A 19,024-nucleotide genomic window follows, 5' to 3' on the forward strand; every position below is an offset into this window, starting at 1 on the left:
CTTTTGAACACTTTCTGCTACATATATTTGCTGCTTATAAAAGTGGCATTGTGTGAATACATTTCTATTTAAAAAAAGGATTATGCACGGTGTAGTAGTACTTTTGTTATTATTTAATAGTCAGTCTAAAATTTGAACAATGTAGCAACGTTTACGATAATCAAATACTGGATGAAAAATTGTTTGAAGATTGCACTCTATATAAATAGTGTATGTATAATCTATATTTATTTTATATATATTTATATATATTTATATATAAGTACCATAATATCGAGTGTTGAATATTACATAAAAGATAGAATTTAATATGAGCAGAAGGTGATATTTTTTTCTCTGGAAACGAATATAATACCCTAACAATAAGTATACATCGTCTCGAGATAAAATGTTCTTTTTTTTTGCATTGTAGTCTGTGCACAATATAAAAATTGTGAAGGTAGAGCAATGAACGAGTCAGATATTATTCAATAGCATGTTAGTTTTATATCGATCGAAATGAAGTAGTTATTAAAAAGAATACGATGATGATATCGTACGATACGTCGAGAGAAAGATTGAGCTCTTTTTTTTGCGTTCAATCATGTTAACAGTTCTTAATCTAATCAAAAATGTCAGTCGCTGTAGGAAATAAGTTATACAATACGTAAGAGACTATGGTTTTTTTTTTTCGATTAATATAAAATAACAATTGCAGAGACAATCAATCTCGTTCGGGCTTACATTCATTATTGGCGATTAGCTACGGATACCATGTAGTTCCAGTTTTACGTAGAATATAAAGCAGGGCACACTTCGTGTGTGAACCCGTTTAACGCGAAGTATATGTAGTGCACTTAGAGTGTTTTTATTTGAACACTATATATTAAACAATTACGCTAAAATTTGCTAATTTAAAATCGCCAGTATTGAACTCAACCATATTTTGTATATTCACCTAATAATATAAAACAAGAACACAACAAATCTGTTGGCATACAAAATACATTTTACCATGTAAGGTTGTATGTCATTTCTTTTTTTTTTTTTTCCCCCAGTTTATCTCCCTACCCTTCGGTGTGTGTTTCTCTAGAATTTGTTTTGCGTAACGAACAATATATCGAGTTGGAAACGTTGATATTTCTCTTTACTTGCTTATCGGGCACATGCGTTGCTTTTTAAAATAAATTTTTTAATGTATACATAATGCATAATGAAGTTTCTTTTACACATGGTGGTGATTTTAAATGTGTATACTTTATGTAGTGAGCAAGGGAGGGAGGGAGGAAGGAAAAAGGAAGGATGGAGTTTAGGAGGATAGAGAAACGAGCTTATCCGCTCTTAAAGAGAAGAATGGCTACCTGACCAAGGTAGAAATAGATAAAATGTCTTGTTTCGTGCGTCACGTAGCTACCGAAATTACGTCCTACGATGCAGTGCCACGTCGGATTGTACTTCTTATCGAATTCTTTCTTGATAAACGCTGCAATGTCCTGAAAAGTCAAATATTAATGGTCAAATCAATAATGATATTGATCTAACAATCTCATAATGTACAACTTGAGAATTTACATATAATGATGCGTATATATAATAAGGGTCTATTCTGAGAATGAAACCGATTTTCAAGATAACCATTTCAAGATAATTAAATAAAAATATTAGGTTTTTATAAATAATCTTTCAATCTTATTAAATTATTATAAAATAAATAAATCTTATGTTCTATAATAAGTTATTTCAAATATCAATTAATATTTATTTAATTCCTTAGCTTTTCTTAAATTATAAATTATAAAAATATAGATGCAATATTATATTTTCTGTTAAGATGTAGCTTATTCAAGTAAAAATTATTGCATGCCTGCATATTGAAGTATAAAGACTCCAATGAGCCATTTGAAATAAATTTGATGACAGATTAATTAAATTATCGTCTAGAAAAAATTTTAATTTTTTAAACTAAATATAAAATATATCTGTGTATATTCTGATATATCTTCAATATTTATTCCAAGTAGAATATGTGCATGTATAATATTCAGAGTGAAATTATCAAATTCAACCGTATACATCAGATAAAAACGTATGACAAGTGCGTACCTTTTCTATGTTGTATTTTTCAAGAGCTTGAGTAGCGCAGTCCACAGCATCTTGCTGCATCTCCTCCGACATATCAGCATTCTTGATCACTGCCTTTCGCTCCGACATCTTGTCTGTGCTACAATATAGAAATAATACAATCATTATTATCATTCATCGATATAGACTCTTAATGCAAAAGATCTTATGCGAGAAGTATTTTCCAATATATACTTTGATATAACAAAACTAATGCGATCAAAATAAAAATGAACATTTTTGAAAGTGGCGCAAAAATTCAAACTGTGAAATATAAATTTAAATAAATTGCGAACGTACGGTTGCGGATCCATATCACTTTCACACCTCAGATTTCCACCACTTTCAAAATAAATAATTTATTTATAAATGACATTATCCGCGCTTTTGAACTTAGGAGTTAAATGTCACGCGCGAATTAACGGCTGTTTGGCATTCTTCACGCCGCGTACAGAGAATTATCACATATTATCGAGAAAAGATCGAGAGAATAAACCTGGACCTAGGAAAGTGCACGACTCTGACAGTAGCGCGAACCACGTTCGAAGCCGGCATGACAATACGACAGTAAATTAAGTGCGGGTAATGCTAGCTTTGTAAGCAAGACAAGGAGAGAAAAGGACGGAGAGCATCCAGTGGGAGAGAAAGAGAGAGAGAATCGTCGCTCGCGCAAATATACGATGCACAAATAGAGAAAAGCGCGAGAGAGAGAGAGAGAGAGAGAGAGAGAGAGAGAGAGAGAGAGAGAGAGAAAGAGAGCGAGATAGATGAAGCAAGACATTAAAAAAAAGGGGGAGGGTGGAAGAGAGAAAGAGAGAGAGGCAGAATAAGAGGGGGAGGACAGAACGAGCGAGTAGTTGAAGAGAGAGGGACGAAAGGCGCGGGAGGACGGTGTGTTTTGTCGATATGAGACAATAAAGAAACAGCAATTTGGCCGGCACGCGAGGTGCGCGGATAGCAAAAGTGGGTCGCGACGTCGACGCTTCTTTAGGTCCCTAGACAGGAAGAATCCCAAGAGCTAGAATTATTTTTTTTTTTTTAACATAAGAGAAGAGAAGGCGCGAACCGAAGGATCCGGTGGCTGCTCTAGGCAAAAAGGGAGAGGGGGGGATATAAATACAAATATGTATATATCTGTTAGAACGTAATCGCGGATGTAGCCGGGGAAGGATGACGCTCTCTCTCTCTCTCTCTCTCTCTCTCTCTCTCTCTCTCTCTCTCTCTCTCTCTCTCTCTCTCTCTCTCTCTCTCTCTCTTTCTCTCCCGCGCGTTCGTTCTCTCTCTACCTTTTCTCGTTGACACCGTCTGATCCAGCGGATGATGATACACCGGGCCTCCTCTCCGGTACTTACGAGCGACTGACTCTGACTGGGCCGTACGTGAGTTAGGTCCGGCCGTTTATTTAGCGCGCGTTTGCGGTGAAAAAGGCGAGGAAAATTCGTTGCCGCGAATAGAGACGCGACAGGGATCTCGCTGCGATGACAAACGGACGTCGATGGTCGTTTCCTGTTGCCGCTTCTCGTCGCTCCTCGCTCAGCCGTTTCACGCTGCCGCTGCTTCGCACACTCGGGAAATTTTGGGCTCGCTGATCCTCCGGGGGCCAAGAGAGAGAAACGATAACTCCGCGAATCGGGCTCGAGACTGAGAGTGCGGCCTGTCGCCGCGCGATGCCGGCCTGCGATTGGCTAACCGGTAGGGTCTTCTATCAGGTGCCTCTATCGGCCCGACGTGCATCGCGCGAGATGACGCGCGAAAAAACAAATCGCGGAGACTGCGCGGCGGAGAAAATTCGATTCGACGCCTGATTTTCGCGCTCGAGAATAAAGGAGATTTTCGAAACAAGCACCGTTTATTTATTTTTTTTTAAGTTTATTAGATATATTTTCTTTTAACTATATATATATATATATAGGGTGTTAAAAAATTAGATCGACAAACTTTAAGGTGATGCTGGAGTGTACTCTGTTTTACCGACGAAATTTAATTTGTAATTTTATGTTTATTTTTTATTGCTTTTATAAAATTAAAAATCCTTTTCAGGGATTAAAGTACATATGTTAATAAAGGCATGGATGGTCATCTTTGATTAAGAAAAAAGAAAAAATTTTGAAAATTTACCAACAAGCTGTCAGTTCATATACAAATATTTATTTTTTATTAAAGTTATACAGTTTGCAAATACAAAATAAGCTCAGGAAGGCAAGGAGAGCATGTGAAAGAATAACAGGAAACCTTTAAAATTGAGTTTAGAAGTTTAGCCTAAAAAAAAAGACAAAAAAATTTGATTTATGTAAAACATGTGCAAAACCGAAATAATAACATAAAAAAGAGCAATAAATTGATTCCCTGATATTGGTACAGATGCACTATAAAGTTCTCAGTACATAAAAGCAATAAAAAATAAACATAAAGTTATAAAAATTAACATTTTGTCGGTAAAACATTTGTTCATACTATAATTTTCTCTATAACGTTTAATTTTAATATTATACATGATATGAGATATGAGTTTGTGACTTTTGAGTTTGTCACCTTTATATTAAAGTTAATTTTTGAGCATTTATTGTAAAAAGAGTGAATTGTTTTTATATATTTGTTCCGTGTTTTGTTCAAGAATTAAAATACAATTTATTTTTTCGACTTATATCCCAGGTAGAACATAAAACTCATAATGACGTCATTATGACGTCACTAAAATGTCATTTTGAAAAAATCATAATGATCTCATTTAATACATTTTTAGCAACGTTTTGATGACTTATTTTTGATTTCATATTGATCATTTTTTTATATATTACAATTACTATTGTTTACTCTATTGTTCGCATATATTCTAACTTCTAACAATATTTAAGCAATGTAAATTTTTTGAAAGTTATATAATGCGATTTTCTTATATTAGCGGGCTTAAAATATTATTATTCTTTTTGTCATTTTTAAATCATGTTTTAATCATTTCTGTTTAGATAACTTTTAAGTGATGAATAAAATCATGATGACGTCTTTATGACGTCATTATGAGTTTTATGTTCTACCTAGGATATGTTTATTTATTAAGTAAAATTTCTATTTTATACCATATGTAGTAAATCTAAAATCGTCGTAGAGAAAAATTGTATTAACAAAAAATGTTTATTTTTAAGTCTTCTATTTTCCTCCATCAAAATTTGTCGGTCTCATTTTTTAACACTCTGTATTTGTTTTATCTCTTCTTTCAAGTTATCGCTTGTATATTTTACTTTTTCATATTTCTATGAAATAATTATCTATATTTATATAAAATAATTATCTATATCTATATATAAAGTACCTAATAATTATCTATATATCTATATAAAATATTACTATACACACACACACATACACACAGATTATTAATTTCGTGATTAAAAAAAAAGATAAAATAAGTATACAATAGATTAATCTGTGTGCGACTTTAAAAATAATTTCGAAGGAAGATCTAGAATTCGTTCAAGAAAACACAAGTTAATTATCGAAATAAAAAAATTTTACAGAAATTGATATTATTGAATGACATTATTGTTCAAGTTCTATATTCTTTATAAAGATATTCATTACAAGATAAGAAGTGGTGTCATTAAAAAACATTGAAGAAGATTATCTAAATAATTAGCAAAAAGAGGAACATAGACAGCATAATTCTTTTTGAATTTACATGTTAGTGTTTTACTAAGTTTTCCTGTTGTTTTAAATATTTTTCATTATCTTTTATTGTTTCCAAAATACGAGCATATTTTTGCATTATTTATTTATGTGTAGCAATTGCAAGTAATGTGTTATTATTTGATATTGCACGTGCAATATCTAACTCTTTGTTCATGAAATTAAAATTCGAAGTAAAAATAAACAATTTATCTCAATTAATCAAAAGTTTTTCATTTCATTAATCGATATTTTTTATGTATTAATTTTTCTTTCGAATAATCAATATTCGATTTTTTTCTTTCACATCTCGATAAATTTTTTAAAAATAAATTAATACTAACTAAATAAAATATAGTTTTCTGTATCTTATCTTATATTATCTGTAAGTTTTAGTTAAACAAAATTTAAAAACTGCTTATAAATAATAAAATTAAAATATAAATTGAAAAATATACATTGATAAGTATGGTTTAAAAAATGAATCACGATTTTATTAATTAAAATAAATTTTTCCTTGCATATCATGCACTTTTGAGCATACATATGTATTGTAAAACTTCTTTTAAAAAATAAATTTTACTTACAAATAAAAAAAAAGATTAATTAAAACTTCTATATTTTTTTAATTACAATCAGTACATTTTTTAAATCTTTTTTTTAAATCAATTTTTTGAAACAGTGATTTATTTTTAAACATTATTTATCTCTAATTGGAAATCGCTCTTTCGTAAAAATTTCGGATAAAGATGAACAAGTGCATATATTCATGAAGACAAAGTATGATAAAATAAACAAATAAGCTTTTATCTGTATAATGAAAAAAAGGAAGAAAAAAAGAAATTTTTTAAAATAACAACAGTCAATTGTATCACACATTGAGACAAAAATCTATCGAATTAAAATTAAAAAAATATTTTATCTTCTTTATGATGTGTACTTTGTCATCAGTCCTATTAAAATTCATCTTCAGATGTTTCTATAAAAAAGTTCAGTCTTTTCTTATCGTCCACCAACAAAGTTTATATATACCATTATGATTTTTTGCACAATTTATACATAATTATACCTTAATTTCAAGTAGTGCGATACTTTGTTGTGAAAGTAACAGATATGGACTTACTTTTTTACTTAATTACGGTATTGCTTCTTGCGAAAAAGACGGTTTTACTTAATTACAGTATTGCTTCTTGCGAAATATCATGTGCAAAATCTATTGTTTCAAAATTGTCTATATCTAGTCGATGTAAAAACAATGACCCGTATTCTGAGCTCACATTTATCGGCACATTTAAAGAGCCACATTTATAGAAGCGCAGATAAATGTACTAGTAATATGACTATAAAGTCGGTCGTATTCTCATCGCACATTTAAAGCGCCTCTAACTTAGAGGTACATTTATGATTAGTCCCGCTAAATATTTTTTACATATAATCATATATAACAATATAAAATTCTACAAAAATATATAAAATTCTATATAAGCTATTTATAATAAAGTAATATATAGTATAATAAAGTATAATAGGTATAATAAATAATAATTATTATATATACATATAATTTTATATGACTTATATAAATTATATAATTATATATAATGTTGGCTGGCTCCTATATACATATATATATATATATATATATATATATATATATATAATTATACATAACTTTTACAGAATTTTATATACTTTTATATAATTTTATATTGTTATATATTTTTATATATTTTATATTATATTATATTTTATATTGTTATACATGTATGATTATATATAAAAAATTTTTTACCGGGACTCGCGGATCACGATCACGCATAGCATTTACTTCCCGAACTTCGTATGATCAATTTCGTCAAATACATCCATGATAGAAGTTTGATATAATTTGAAGCGTGCTCCGTTTAGTTAGTTTCATTTCAAAGATTCTTCGTCCTAATTAATCCTTTAAAGTGAAAATAGTGTCAATCGAAATGCATTCTTCATTATACTTTATACACTACTACACTTTTAAAGGAAATTTCAGAATTTATCAAATATTATTAACATTGTTAATATTGTTTAAAAAATAATTAATATTGTTTAAAAAATGTTTATTATTTACAAAGAATTGATCTATAATAATTTTATTAATGAAATCAATTGTATTGTAGTGATAGAATTAAATAAATTGCAAAGCATTTGTATAAATGTACGTATAAATGTACCTTCGAGCACATTTATTGGCACATTTATCGAAAAGCCATAAATGTGCTATAAATGTGGTTCAGAATAGGATTTTCACTATAAAGTTGCACATTTAGATTAAAAATAGCGAGGCGCCTCTAAATGTGCCACTAAATGTGCGCTCAGAATATTGCCACATTTATGTGTCATCTAAAGGCACATTTAAATGTATTCCTTTGAAGCGCTGATCGCTTTTTTCTCATTAATCATTAATGATTTATTTAAATATACGTTGTAGTAATTAAAAAAAAAATTATGCATGAAAAAACAAAATATTTTTAAATTTAAACGTATTCCATAAAAATTTATCGGGAATTTTTTTAAATATTTTGCAAGTTGTCACCCATTCCTTCCCTCCTTTGTCGCCAGTTCCACCTAAGCGCAGACGATATATAGCCGCGTATATCGATAAACGTTAGCAGAAGTGCTAGTGGTTGGTTATGCTTTATTATTATTTTTTTTGTATATCCGATCGCAAGAAAGAATTTCAACTGTAAAAATTTCGTAATTTGAAAAACTTTAATCGCTGGAAAATTTGGAAACATGTTTCGTCTTCTTGTGATATCCACAGCGCTCTTCGTGCTGATCAATGCAGAGCTTCAAAGGTATCTCTAATAACAATAGATTGTAATGTACTGTATATCGATGATAAATATCGAGATTATAAAAATTGATCTCTCTCTTTCTTCCTCTCTCGTCATATCCGACTTTTTAAGATCGATACAAAACTTATACAAGAACAATTAATATGTTAATAACAATAACATAAAATCTCTTTACAAAAATGTATTTTTTTTTGTTTATTGACAAAAAAGAGAGAAATAAAATTTTATTGAAAAAGAAATTCTTCATGAATTCGTGAAGTTTGCTTTTGTCTGTGTCGCTTCTATAAATGAGATTAGCATGAATACTGTGATTTACGATCAAAACATATAATTGTAAATTATTTTGCAATAAATATATAAATATATGAAACTATAAATACTAGTGAATTGCTTATTGTTTTTTGATTACTTAACTTGTATATATACTTTACTTTTAGCAGTAAATATACAATTATTTCATTGTGAGTTATCTCCTTGTATAAGATTGCATGTATTTTTAACTAAAAGTCAAAGTTTATTAAGTTATAATGATTTTAAGACTTTGAACTGTAAATTTTAAATAAATTTTAGAAATAAATGTAATATGTAAATCATATATTAATATATTATATAGAAAGATCATCGATTTAGTCAAAGTTTTTGACACACACATATATATTGTATATGTATATGTATGTAAATATGTACTTACATACAACATATAATAGAATGTCCTTTATGTTACTTTAAGGATTTCATTGTACAAGATGGATTCTATTCGACAAACTATAAGGAAAGCTGGCATCAGCTTGCAACAAGTTTCTTTACTCGAAGCTAATGGTAGAACTGGGCGTGAACCTTTGACCAATTTTATGGATGCTCAGTATTATGGTGAAATCGGCATCGGAACTCCGCCACAGCCATTTAAAATATTATTTGACACTGGTTCTTCAAATCTTTGGGTACCATCCAAAAACTGCAGCTCTTCCAACATTGCTTGCTGTAAGTAACTTAGCATGGAAAATGCTGTGATCACTTTAACGATATTTATTAGTAAAAAATAAGTCAAAAATTTCTGGATAATTTTTTTCCATGATGCTTAACAAAAACGGAAATTATTAAATAAGTTTCACTGAATCAGTGTCCTTCCTTAGACGTACATCTGTAATATCGAATAGTATGTATAAGCATGCACATCAACAATCGCGTGTGTGATTCACGAACATATGTGTAAAAGATTGTTAAAATGAATTTTGTTTAATATTTTCTAAACTTCTTTGATTAACCATTGCAAAAAATAAATAATTCAAGATTTTTCGACATACTTTTTAACAAGAAATATTGCTATGTACTTAATGGACACGAATCAATTAACAATCTGTATATAAATATGTTACTACTCTCTCTCTCTTATACATGAGATTTTATTACTAATATATACATATTATATATTTAATAATATTGATTGAAAAGCAAATCTTAAATGAAAGAAAATCTTATATATTTAAAATGTAATATCAAATCAAATACATTAAAATAATATTAGTATTATAAAATTCTTATTTTGTGTGATCATATTTTTCAAATAAAAGGAATTTTTAACAGAGCAGGATGCGCAATTCCAATAATTAAAATTATTTAAAGTGTAAATATTACGAAGTCAAGATCTATACAATTTGTATGCACAGATTATTTAAACGATTTATCACACTCACTCTCAAATTACAAACGAGTTTTGACAAACAATAATAACTCAAAAGTAAAAGCGACAAATTTATATATATCTGATAATTCAAACAATTGTTATGTGTGTATTTAGATTATAAAAAAAGATATTCTTAAAATTCATCAATATTTCTAACTTATGATGTTACTTATTGTTTTCCTTAGTCTTATTATATTGTAAATATGAATGAGCTTTGACAAACAAAGATAATTCAAGAGTTGAAGTAACCATAGCATTTATACATATATATATCTGATGATTCAAACAACTATTGTAATTTTAAATTATTAAAAAATCTATTTATTTCTTAAATCTCTCTAATATTGTCAACTTATGATATTAATTACTATGTTTTACAGCATTGCATAATAAGTACGATAGTAGTAAATCCAGCACATATATACCAAATAATAGGCCGTTTGCTATTCAGTATGGCACTGGCAGTGTAAAAGGATTCTTATCTACTGATACAGTTAATGTGAGTCATCATCATTAAACACACACAATCCAATTCAGTTACAATTACAATCATAATTTATATAAACATTTATTAAGCATTTATATTGTCTCATTCTCATGCGCAATGATATTTTATATCAATTTACCTATAGGTTAACGGCATCATTGTCAAGAAGCAAACGTTCGGGGTAGTGGTAAAGGAGCCAGGTCCAACGTTTATTTACGCAAAGTTTGACGGTATCATGGGCATGGGCTATGACACGATATCCGTCGATGGAGTGACGCCTGTTTTCAACAACATGATCGCACAAAGCCTAGTACCACGACCTATTTTTAGCTTCTATCTGAATAGGTATGTTTCTCTACATATGCACTGCGCACATGTATAAACAAGTTTTTAATATATTTCACAATATAAAAAAATATACAATTTTACGCAGAAATCCTTCGGCTAAACTAGGTGGTGAATTAATATTAGGTGGTTCTGATTGTGCTCATTATACCGGCAAGTTCACATATGCTAATGTTACTGAGAGAGGATACTGGCAATTTAAAATGGATAGGTACGTTATTTTCTAAATTATTCTAATTATGTTGTAACAAACTATTAACGTTATTGCAAACTATTAACGTTATTGCGTAGAATTATAATGGGTGGAATCGTAATAGGGTGCCAAAATGGTTGCCAAGCTATTGCTGACACAGGTACCTCGCTAATAGTTGGACCATCAAATGCTACCAACGAAATTAACGAAAAAATTGGAGCTGATGATGAAGGGAACGTAAGTTTACACAATATTTTTCACAATGTCATAATTTTCTATAGAAAAAAAATGTTACTAAATAAAATGTTACTAAATGTATATTTGTCAAATTAATATCTGTTAATTAGTAATTTAATATTTTTTTTTGCTGAAAGGTGGATTGTAATCAAATTCCTCAAATGCCCACAATTGATTTTATTATAACTGGTAAGCATTTCACCCTCACTGGTGAGGATTATATCGTTCAGGTAAGTATCATATCATAGTAATTCGGCTTAAATTATTTAAGAATAGATTTATAGTGCGAGCTTTCTTTTTTTCTATGCAATTCAGATTGAATTATTTAAAAATAGAATGCTCGCCCTATGTGTACTTAATTTTTTACAGGTGGCCACCAACACATGTATTAGCGGTTTCATGCCACTTAATGATTCACCTTTTTGGATTTTGGGTGATGTATTCATCGGTCGTTACTACACTGAGTTTGATATGGGAAATAACCGAGTGGGATTTGCCCAGACGAAATAAATGTCGATTGCCTTTTCTAAAAGTTATCGTTGGACGTTAGATGTAAATGATGACAATATCTCGCGAATGATTAAACAATGTTTTTTTTTTCATAACGTTTGATGTTCATTGTGTCATAATTTTTATATATAATTATCTATTCGGTATATTGTTATAGGTAAATATAAATAATTATACGATTTGCAGGTATAAGAGAATGTTTCTCTATATCGTATATAATATGCATGTTGTATATTTACGCGACTAAATATCAGGTTCTTCTGTGTGAACGAAGCATTTAAACTTCTTCAAAAATATAATTCTCGATGTCCCTTGGTCATTCCGTCGTTATTATTTAACAAAGTGACTAGTAACTCGACTTGTATAACTCTTCTATCTCTCTACGCAAATATATTATTATGTTATTATCGCGCGTATGAAGGTTTTATAATCGCAGTCATTTTAAAAAAATATCGTTCCAAAATATTAATTATTTAAAAGCACTAAAAGAAATATTATATAGCACTGGTATAAATATATATGTATCATAAAAGGATACTATATGTGTATTATTATTTATATCTGATTTATAGTTCCTATAATAAATAACAAAATAAAATCATTTCTCTAAAATATATGAAAGCGATTTAATCATATAAATAATTTTAATTTTTAATTCTGAAAATGTTTCAGAAGTTATTTAATCGGATCAATATTTTGACTTACATACCAAATTGTTGATCAAAATTACATTGAGCAAAGAGAGATTCACTAAAAAAACGTGCTTGTAAATAATTAACATACAAATTACAAAAAAATAGTATATTCTAAATTCTTTGGCGGATTTTACTTGTTCGTTATTTAGGTGAGATGGTTTTAATAAATTAAGAGACGTATGTAATAATTATTCACTTTAATACTCGAACTTTAAATATTATATATAAAGATCTTATAATGACCGCAAAGTATAATTCTCGTTCGCGCGATATGAAAATATTCGTCCGTTCTTTTGCGAGTTCGTCGAGCGAGTGTCAAGCTATCGCTTCTTCGTTTTTATCCTATATCGGTTAAGCTGTCCTCTGTTATATTTTGCTTGTTTTGAAACTTTGTCTTTCGTTACCTGTTCCGTTTTATTGTTTCGCTCGTTGTCTTTTATATACATGTATATTTGGTCACCGACCTTCGTCCTAAATCCGTTTTCATATTTTAAAATAAAATTGAAATATATAAAATAAATTTTATTTCGGGTTGTGGTATTTATCGCCACAATTCTTTTAAAAAATAAATTTTACTTAAAAATAACATAAAACGAACTAATTGACGATTCTACGGTTTTCTTTTTTTATATACGTTTTCAATCTTCTTTATTTTTATTAATTTTTGAAACCTTGATTTATTTTTAAACATCGCCAATTTCTATTATAAAATCGTATGGAAAACAAGCGATGAAGACAGCGCAAAGATAGAGCAAGACATATATTTATGCAGAGATAAAAAAGTAATTCAAAAAATATACAATATATAAACAGTTTTATCTGCATAAATAAAAACAAAACGTATAGAATAATAAGAATTGTTCAAAATAACAATTGTTATTTGTGTGTCATAAACTGAAACAAAAATCTCTTTAATCGCAAAAAAATATATCGCATGCCGTTGCATGTACCTCGTCATCAGTCTTATTAAAATTCATCGGTTTCGATAAGAAAAAAATTTCAATCTTTCCTTATCGTTAACCGACAAAGTTTGCATGTCATTAGCATGAATTTTTGCATTAATTTGTGTATAATTGTGTTTTAACTTTGAATAGCACGATATTTTGTTGTGAAACGAATAGTTGATATGGACTTGCGGTCAATTATAGTTCTGCTTCTTGCTAACAAAATATCATTGAAAAGTTTGTTGTTACATAGTTGTTTATCTAGTCGATACAAAAAAAAGACAATATAATTTTTCGAAACGTTGTTTTTTTTCTCATTAATTTTTACTGATTTATTTAAATACAAGTTGTACTAACAATAAGTTTAGAAAATATACGTGCATACAAAACATCTTATTATATATACTAAATTCAATGAACTCATATATCAGGGTTTTTTCTGATATTTCGCGCGTTATTATATCTCATATCAATCCCTCCCAACGTAAATAAGTATACGAATAGTCCACATGTGCAAGTGCATACATACAATTGTTTAGCGAAAACGCTAGTGGTTGATTGTGCTTTATTTTTCCGTATGTCCGGCAAAGTGCAGAAAAAAATTTGAAATTTCGCGATTCGAAGTTTTAATTGCTAAAAAATTCGGAAACATGTTTCGTCTTTTGGTGACAATCACGGTGCTCGTTGTCCTGATTGACGCGGAGCTTCAAAGGTCAGGATATACCTTGTATTGCATTATATATCGAGATTTATAAAGATTGATCTCCCTCTCTTTCTTGCATCCGATTTTCTGGAATCGACATAAAAACGATTATTCAATAATGATAATATTTCAATAATGATTAAACAAAATTAAAAAAAATTAATGTATTTCTATTTATTAAATATTTTGTTTATTAAAAAAGTAGAGGCATAGAATGTTTTTCTGAAAAAAAGATTCTCTGTGAATTCGCGAAGCTTTCGTTTACCTTATCATATTTCTAAATGAGATTAGCATATTGTGATTTGCGATAAAATATATAAATATAAACTACTAAAATTTCTGTAAATTTTCTGAAAATACATATATATTTCAAGGATTTCATTGTACAAAACGGATTCTGCTCGACAAACTTTGAAAAAAGTTGGCACCGACTTGCAACAGATTGATTTGGCCAAAAAAAGCACTATAGAACATTTAACCAATTATATGGATGCTCAGTATTATGGTGAAATCGGCATCGGAACTCCGCCACAGAAATTTATAGTAATTTTTGATACTGGTTCCTCAAATCTTTGGGTTCCATCCAAAAAATGTTGTTTTAACATTGCGTGCTGTAAGTATATCTTATTATTAATATATGTATAATATATGTATATATGTATGTCCATTTATAATTGTAAAGAACAGCGTTGATTGTGCACGTGAAACTTATATAATAATTCTTCTTTTATTAAGTATACACACACACATACACACATAAAGTGTCAATTAATTCGTGTTCAGTAAGATAATCATTATTATTGATAAAAAATAAGTCCAAAAATCCTGAATAATTTTTTTCTACGACACTTAATAAAAGAAGAATTATTATATAAGTTTCACGTGCACAATCAACGCTGTTCTTTACAATTAGATGAACATACATCTGCGAATTTTATGCGCCGAATAATATGCAACTATACACTGAAAAAAAATAGTTAATTTGACTAAATCGTTCAACTAAATAATATTTTATTGCAAATTTATTTATACAATTTATCAGACTTATTCTCTCAAGTTTTGACAAATAAAGATAACTCAAGACTTAAAGCGACACAAATGCATTTACATGTATCTAGTGATTCAAATAACATGTGATTTCAACAATTATTCTGGATTTAGATCGATAAGAAAATATATTCTTAAAATCTCTTCAATATTTCTAACTTGTGTTACTATTTACTATTTTTTACAGTATTGCATAATAAGTATGATAGTAGTAAATCCAGCACATATAAACCAAATGGTGCTTACTTTGCTATTCAGTATGGCACTGGCAGTCTGATGGGATTTTTATCTACTGACGTAGTAACTGTAAGTCATTATTAAATAAACAATTCAATATATCATAGTCACAACTACAATTGTAGTATAATATTTTCCTAGTATTTTTATGTTGTCATATTCATACGCAATGACATTTTATTATTAAAACCGATTTTTTTTTACTAGATTAACGGCATCACTGTTCAGGATCAAACATTCGCAGAAGCGATAGACGAGCCAGGCTTAACATTTGTTACTGCGAAGTTTGACGGTATCTTGGGCATGGCTTATCCCGCAATATCAGTCGATGGAGTGACGCCTGTCTTCTACAACATGATGCGACAAGGCCTAGTACCACGACCTATTTTTAGCTTCTATCTGAATAGGTGTGTATGTTTCTCTACATATGCACTGCGCACATGTCTAAACAAAATCTTTTATATATTGCATATGTGTGTGTGTGTGTATGTGTGTGTGTGTATATATATATATATATATATATATATATATATATATACAATATATTACAATATAAAATATATACAATTTACGCAGAGATCCTTCGGCCAAAATAGGTGGTGAATTGATATTTGGTGGTACGGATCCTAATTATTATAAAGGCGATTTCACATACCTTAATGTTACTCGTAAAAAATACTGGCAATTTACGATGGATATGTATGTTATTCTTTAAATTTTAAATTATACTGATCATATTCCAACAAATTACTAACTTTAGTGTTGTAGGATCAAAATAGGTCACAGAACCTTATGCAAGTATAAGTGCCAAGCTATCGCTGACACAGGTACCTCGCTAATAATTGGACCAATACCAGATATCGTACTTATTAACAGACTTATTGGAGCTATTGATGGCACCGTAAGTGAACAATCATATTTTTCATAAAAGCACGACCTTCTATAAAAAAAATTATAAAAAATTACTAAAATATTATAATAAATAAATATATTTGTTAAATTATTAATTATTAATTTGATGTTATTTTTTATTTAAAGGTGGATTGCAATCGAATTCCTCAGTTGCCCACAATTAGATTTATTCTAGGTGGTAAGGAATTTAATCTCAGCGGTAAGGATTACATCTTTCAAGTGAGTATTATCCCTTTCTAAAAAAGGCATGTTAACTGAGTGAATTCAATTTGTATCAAAGTTTCAAGGCCTCTTTTCTGCGATGCTGATTGACTGTCTCGATTCGCGTTGTGCGTTATATTTGTAGCCTCGAGAGACTATTATCGCGGGTTAGCAGTTTGACAGTTTGTCCAAGATTAAATAAAATAAAATAATATGTTTCAAATAATACGTTATAATACTTTAAACTCGATTAATATTTTTGACAGTTATCAGCTGATTTCTGTCAAAAAATATTAATCGCAGATAAAGTATTAAGACATATTATATTACTTACAAAATATTATTATTTTAATTATAATAATATGTTGTAAATAATATAATATGTTATATAATATATAATTATAATATATACATTGTCCGCGATTAATATTTTTTGACAGAAATCAGCTGATAACTGTCAAAAATATTAACCGAGTTTAAAGTAACTAATTTCTATCAAAAAAATATTAATAAATCTTTTCGTCAATAAAATCGTAATTAGTCTCGATCTTGTGATTATTTCGATTATTTATCAAAAGATTCTTGTAGAAAATTTTATTTTTTTGTTCGCACTTTCTATTAAAAATTTAAATACTAAATTTTTATGCATTGCATAATTAATTAATATAATTATTCATGGGTTGCAATGCATGCATAAAAATTAATTATTTAAATCTTTAACAGGGAACAAAAAAAAATATAATTTTCTACAATAATCTTTCGATCAAAATATCTGCGCTTACATTAGATTCGCGCTTCTGTATGTACACATCCACACGCTGCACGTCTCGCGCGAGACTGACCGCAAGATTCTGACATAAGTAGCGGTATCGCCAAGCGCAGCCTATACATCCACCACGCTGCGCGTCTCGCGCGAGACTGATTCTCGATTCTCGAGACATTGCGAGACTGACGATCAGCGATCAGTCTTGCGCGAGACGCGCAGCGTGGTGGACGTGTAGATTGCACTTGGCGATACCGCTGCTCCGAGTCTTGCGGTCAGTCTCGTGGTGGATGCGTACAGACGCGCAAATCTAATAAAAGCGCAGATATTTAAGTATTATAACATATTATTTACAACATATTACTATTTAAAAAAAACTAGAGTTATATTAATATCGCTAGTACGAAAATCAAAGGATCTGTTTTAAAAATAATCGACCAAACTAAAAAATATTACTATTTGTAACATATTATTACTTTGAAATTTAATTAGCAAATTAACGTTTTAGTAATATTTTTTTACAGAATTAGCTGATTAAAGCGTCAATTTTTTTGCTAATTAAATTTTTAAATAATAATGTTATAAAAATTAAAATAATAATATGTTTTAAATAATATGTTATAGTACTTTAAACTCGATTAATATTTTCTGACAGTTATCAACTGATTCTGTCAAAAAATATTATTTTTTTAGAAATATAATTTTTTTTCATATAAAACTAAAGAATGGCGCACAGCTTTATTTTTTAAATTTTTTAAAAAATAAAAGAAGCTCATACTATGTACTCAATTCTTTACAGATTGAACTGTACGGCATCAAGTCATGTACGAGCGGTTTCGAAGCATCTGACATGAGTCAAAATGGATTGCAATGGATTCTAGGCGATGTATTTCTTAGTCGTTATTACACAGTTTTCGATGTGGATAATAATCGAGTAGGATTTGCCTTGGCAAAATAAACGTCGATTCTCTTTTCTTGTAATTACCATTAGACATTATATTTAAATGACAATCTTGCGAATAATTAAGTTTTCTTTGTATTACTTTTAATGCTTATTGTTTCGCAATTTTTGCTTTTTTATTTATGCGGTTACATTGTTATAAGCGAATATATGTCATATATTTCCGAAAATTAAAATAAAAGTTATGAGATATATATCTTTTATGAATAATTTAAATTATCTTTTATCAAGATATAGTATTGTATTAATAGAGGATATACATATATATATATACATATATATGTATATATATTGTATATATATTCTAAGTACAAATAAATAAGTTAAAATATCTATTCTTTTTATACTCAATCTGTATATTAATTTTATAACTCAATCTTTCATAGTTTTACTTTAATATAATATTTGTTTTCTTTGCATATAATAATATATATGTAACAATATAACAATATAACTGTATACTTATGTAACAATAATGCAGATTTACAATAATCCATTTTATTCAATATTC

At 29.0% G+C, this 19,024-nt stretch overlaps 2 protein-coding genes across 3 annotated transcripts; one reads left to right on the forward strand and one right to left on the reverse strand.

Annotated features, from left to right (window-relative positions):
• Positions 1–1,012: 1,012 nt before the first annotated feature.
• On the reverse strand, positions 1,013–3,766 carry LOC145940452 (dynein light chain 2, cytoplasmic). 2 transcript variants are annotated; one of them, XM_083045624.1, is made up of 3 exons: positions 3,453–3,766; positions 2,083–2,200; positions 1,013–1,472 (listed from the first exon to the last, which is right to left on the reverse strand). In XM_083045624.1, exons 2-3 carry the CDS (start codon positions 2,188–2,190, stop codon positions 1,311–1,313), a joined length of 270 nt encoding a protein of 89 aa, XP_082901750.1. In that variant the 5' UTR covers positions 2,191–2,200; positions 3,453–3,766; the 3' UTR covers positions 1,013–1,310. The 2 variants fall into 2 exon arrangements, with proteins under 2 accessions (XP_082901750.1, XP_082901749.1); XM_083045623.1 differs by having other exon boundaries at positions 3,387–3,764.
• Positions 3,767–8,356: 4,590 nt separating this feature from the next.
• LOC145940893 (uncharacterized) lies at positions 8,357–18,668 on the forward strand. The gene is made up of 16 exons (XM_083046530.1): positions 8,357–8,594; positions 9,325–9,575; positions 10,659–10,777; positions 10,911–11,110; positions 11,199–11,321; positions 11,402–11,540; positions 11,678–11,770; positions 11,910–12,047; positions 14,241–14,401; positions 14,767–15,005; positions 15,627–15,745; positions 15,884–16,083; positions 16,253–16,375; positions 16,445–16,577; positions 16,715–16,807; positions 18,352–18,668. The coding sequence occupies exons 1-16, from the start codon at positions 8,533–8,535 to the stop codon at positions 18,508–18,510; spliced, it is 2,352 nt and encodes a 783-aa protein (XP_082902656.1). The 5' UTR covers positions 8,357–8,532; the 3' UTR covers positions 18,511–18,668.
• The last annotated feature ends 356 nt before the right edge of the window (positions 18,669–19,024 follow it).

Source organism: Prenolepis imparis, unplaced genomic scaffold (genome assembly GCF_030444845.1).
Source record: "Prenolepis imparis isolate NDT839.2.m4 unplaced genomic scaffold, iyPreImpa1.0 SCAF_9, whole genome shotgun sequence".
Taxonomy (NCBI): domain Eukaryota; kingdom Metazoa; phylum Arthropoda; class Insecta; order Hymenoptera; family Formicidae; genus Prenolepis; species Prenolepis imparis.

Coding starts and splice junctions, on each gene's coding strand:
- LOC145940893 (XM_083046530.1), top strand. CDS start 8,533: ATGTTTCGTCTTCTTGTGATATCCACAGCGCTCTTCGTGCTGATCAAT. Junction 15,006..15,626: donor TTGTTTTAACATTGCGTGCT/GTAAGTATATCT, acceptor TATTTTTTACAG/TATTGCATAATAAGTATGAT. Junction 15,746..15,883: donor TATCTACTGACGTAGTAACT/GTAAGTCATTAT, acceptor TTTTTTTACTAG/ATTAACGGCATCACTGTTCA.
- LOC145940452 (XM_083045624.1), bottom strand. CDS start 2,190: ATGTCGGAGCGAAAGGCAGTGATCAAGAATGCTGATATGTCGGAGGAG. Junction 1,473..2,082: donor AAAAATACAACATAGAAAAG/GTACGCACTTGT, acceptor TTGACTTTTCAG/GACATTGCAGCGTTTATCAA.